Source organism: Manacus vitellinus, unplaced genomic scaffold, assembly GCF_001715985.3.
Source record: "Manacus vitellinus isolate BGI_N305 unplaced genomic scaffold, ASM171598v3 scaffold_93_pilon, whole genome shotgun sequence".
In the NCBI taxonomy this organism is placed as follows: Eukaryota; Metazoa; Chordata; class Aves; order Passeriformes; family Pipridae; genus Manacus; species Manacus vitellinus.
The window spans coordinates 825590-827968 of NW_021940884.1; the positions used below are offsets into that span (position 1 = coordinate 825590).

General features: G+C 61.4%; 1 protein-coding gene across 1 annotated transcript in view; it reads right to left on the bottom strand.

Annotated features, from left to right (window-relative positions):
* ERN2 (endoplasmic reticulum to nucleus signaling 2) overlaps nucleotides 1-2379 on the bottom strand; it is a 14779-nt gene that overhangs the window by 8162 nt on the left and 4238 nt on the right. Inside the window, exon 2 of the mRNA XM_029965259.1 lies at nucleotides 250-367. Coding sequence (XP_029821119.1) covers nucleotides 250-367 — 118 coding nt within the window. The remainder of the gene's footprint in view (nucleotides 1-249; nucleotides 368-2379) is intronic.

Genomic DNA, 2379 nt, shown 5'->3' on the forward strand with positions numbered 1-2379 from the left:
GTGGCACTGCCACCCAGCCCAGTCACACAGTCTGTTTGCATTTCAGACCCAGAACAGACACTGACAGAAGATGTTCACCCATGCTTGGCTGTGCCTGAGGCTGGGGCTGGAGTGTTCCCCAGGGCTGGGCACTGCTGGCCCAGAGCCCATCCAGCAAAAGCCAGGTGGGAGGAGCATCCCCAAATCCCGGACAGAGACAAGCTCTGGGAGCCAGGCTGTGAGCAAACCCCCACCTCAGTCACTACTCACCATCCTTCAGCGTCCACTTGATGTCTCCTGTGCTCTTGCTGACAGCGTGGAGGTTCCCATCCAGCGTGGAGACGAAGAGCAGTGTTTCTGGGACAGTCACAGCACCACCTTTGAGGCACTAGGACAGACACACCATCCTTGAGAGCTCAGCCAGAGTTGGGGACGAGCTCACAGCCTGGGTCCTCTGTGCAGCTCAGCCCCTGCACCCAGCACCCCACAGAGGTGGGGCAGAGCCCCACAGTCCTTCTGCTCCCCAGCGAGGTGAGACTGGGAGGGAAAGAATTTGCTTCCTTGCATCAGCATATTAAATCTGCTCATTCCTCCAGCTCCACCAGCACAGGACATCACACAGCCTCACCTGTTGCTGGCTGCTCAGAGGTGGTGTGTGCCATAAACCGGCCAGTGGTCCCAGCACTGGGGCAGCTGCACTTGTGGTTACTGGCACCACCACCCCCCCGCAGCCTCTGGCCTCTGCAGCATCGCTCACATCCCACAGAGCAGCCCTGGGGTGGGAGCAGACTTCCTCCTCCTCGCCCCAGAGCCAGCTACCCTGGGTGCCTTTCTAAGGGGACATGAGCAGCCCAACTGTCAGCTCCTTCCAGAAACAAACGAGTCGGGTGACTTTTCATGCCAGAGGCATGATGATTGCTCGGCCAGGCCTTCAGAGCTGCAGGTTTCAGCTACCTGACATTGAGGAAGTAATCGCAAATTCACCTGGGAAAAGGAGCTGCTGCTTCCACGTATGGCACCTGCATAGCGAGCGCCAGCCCAGCCAGTGGCACACACACCAGCCTCACCCCATTGGCAAACAGGGATCAGCAAACAGCGCCGGCACACACATGGCTCCGGCAGTCCCTAATGCCGGGGACTCGGGAGCAGCACCTGAGCTCCTGGCTGGCCACAGATCCAGTGTGGGAAGCCCAAGGACACCCCTCAGACCTGCTCCCCCCACAGCCCCTCACTGCTCTGGGAGCCTGAGCTGGCAGAATCCGGCCTGAGGACTTGGCCAGGCTGTGGAGCAGAGAGAGGCTCCAGCCAGTGCCCACGTGTGAGCAGGTACCCATCTGCAGAGCAGAACCCGACGGTACCAGAGTGGCCGTGGCACGGTGGGGTCAGGAGATTGCTCCAGGTGCAACAACACAGTCAGCACTCCCAACAGGAGCCAGGTCACCTGGAGCACACGTCAGCTCCCTCTCACTGCACCTCACACGAACCTCTCTGTCTCCAGTCCAGTTCTTTTATTTGCCTTTCTTCTTGCTTAATTTTCAGGTGAGGTCAGAGCAAGTTTTCCAGCCCTGACTTTGCCTAGAGGATGTGGTTGGGACAGGCAGGGAAGGGGACTGCTCCCCACTGCTGCTCCTCCAGCCCCTGCAGCCACACAGGGCTCTCAGGGACAAGCCAGGCCAGCAGACACAGGGCTCCTGTGGTGTGGCCACCTGCCTGGGGGAAACCGAGACTGCTGGACCCCCCCCCGGCCATCAGTGCTGTCAGGGCTCTCTGCTTCCTTCCCCCGGTGTGGTTTCTTCCATCTCTTCTACAAAATGTTGTGTTTTGGTGACAGGGCACTCAGGGAAAGGCCCAGTTGCCCAGCCCGCTCCCCACACACCACTGTAGGCAGAACTGGGAGCACTGGGTGCCTGGGAGCTGCCATGCTCCCTCTGCTTCCATCCCTGGCTGCCCCAGTGGCCCTTCTGGCCAGCCCCAGCCCAGAAGTGTGCCTGTCGTTCCCATGGGATGTTCCCAGGACCGTGCTTTCCCGAGACTCCCACCACGGCACCCTGGAGTCTGCAGCAATGCTACTGGGGCCAGAGCTCGGCCGTGAGCTCGGGGACACTCGCTTGCCCCAGGACAGAGGGGGACAGCCAGGCACAGACAGCCACAGGGCACCAGCATCCACTGCTTCCTTCACTGGAGCAGCTCTGCTCATGTCATCCAAAGCCACCCTGGCACGCTGCCCTCTCCACTTGAACAGCCACCAGCTGCAGGACCTGGATCCGGCTCCGAGGGCACCACCCTGCCAGGCAGCAGCTCCGGGGCAGGACCAGGCAGGAGGGGGCCGAGGGCGCCCAGGGAAGGGGACTCGCTCCCGACCGCAGCCAGGCCCAGGGGTGGGGATGGAGAACAACCTCC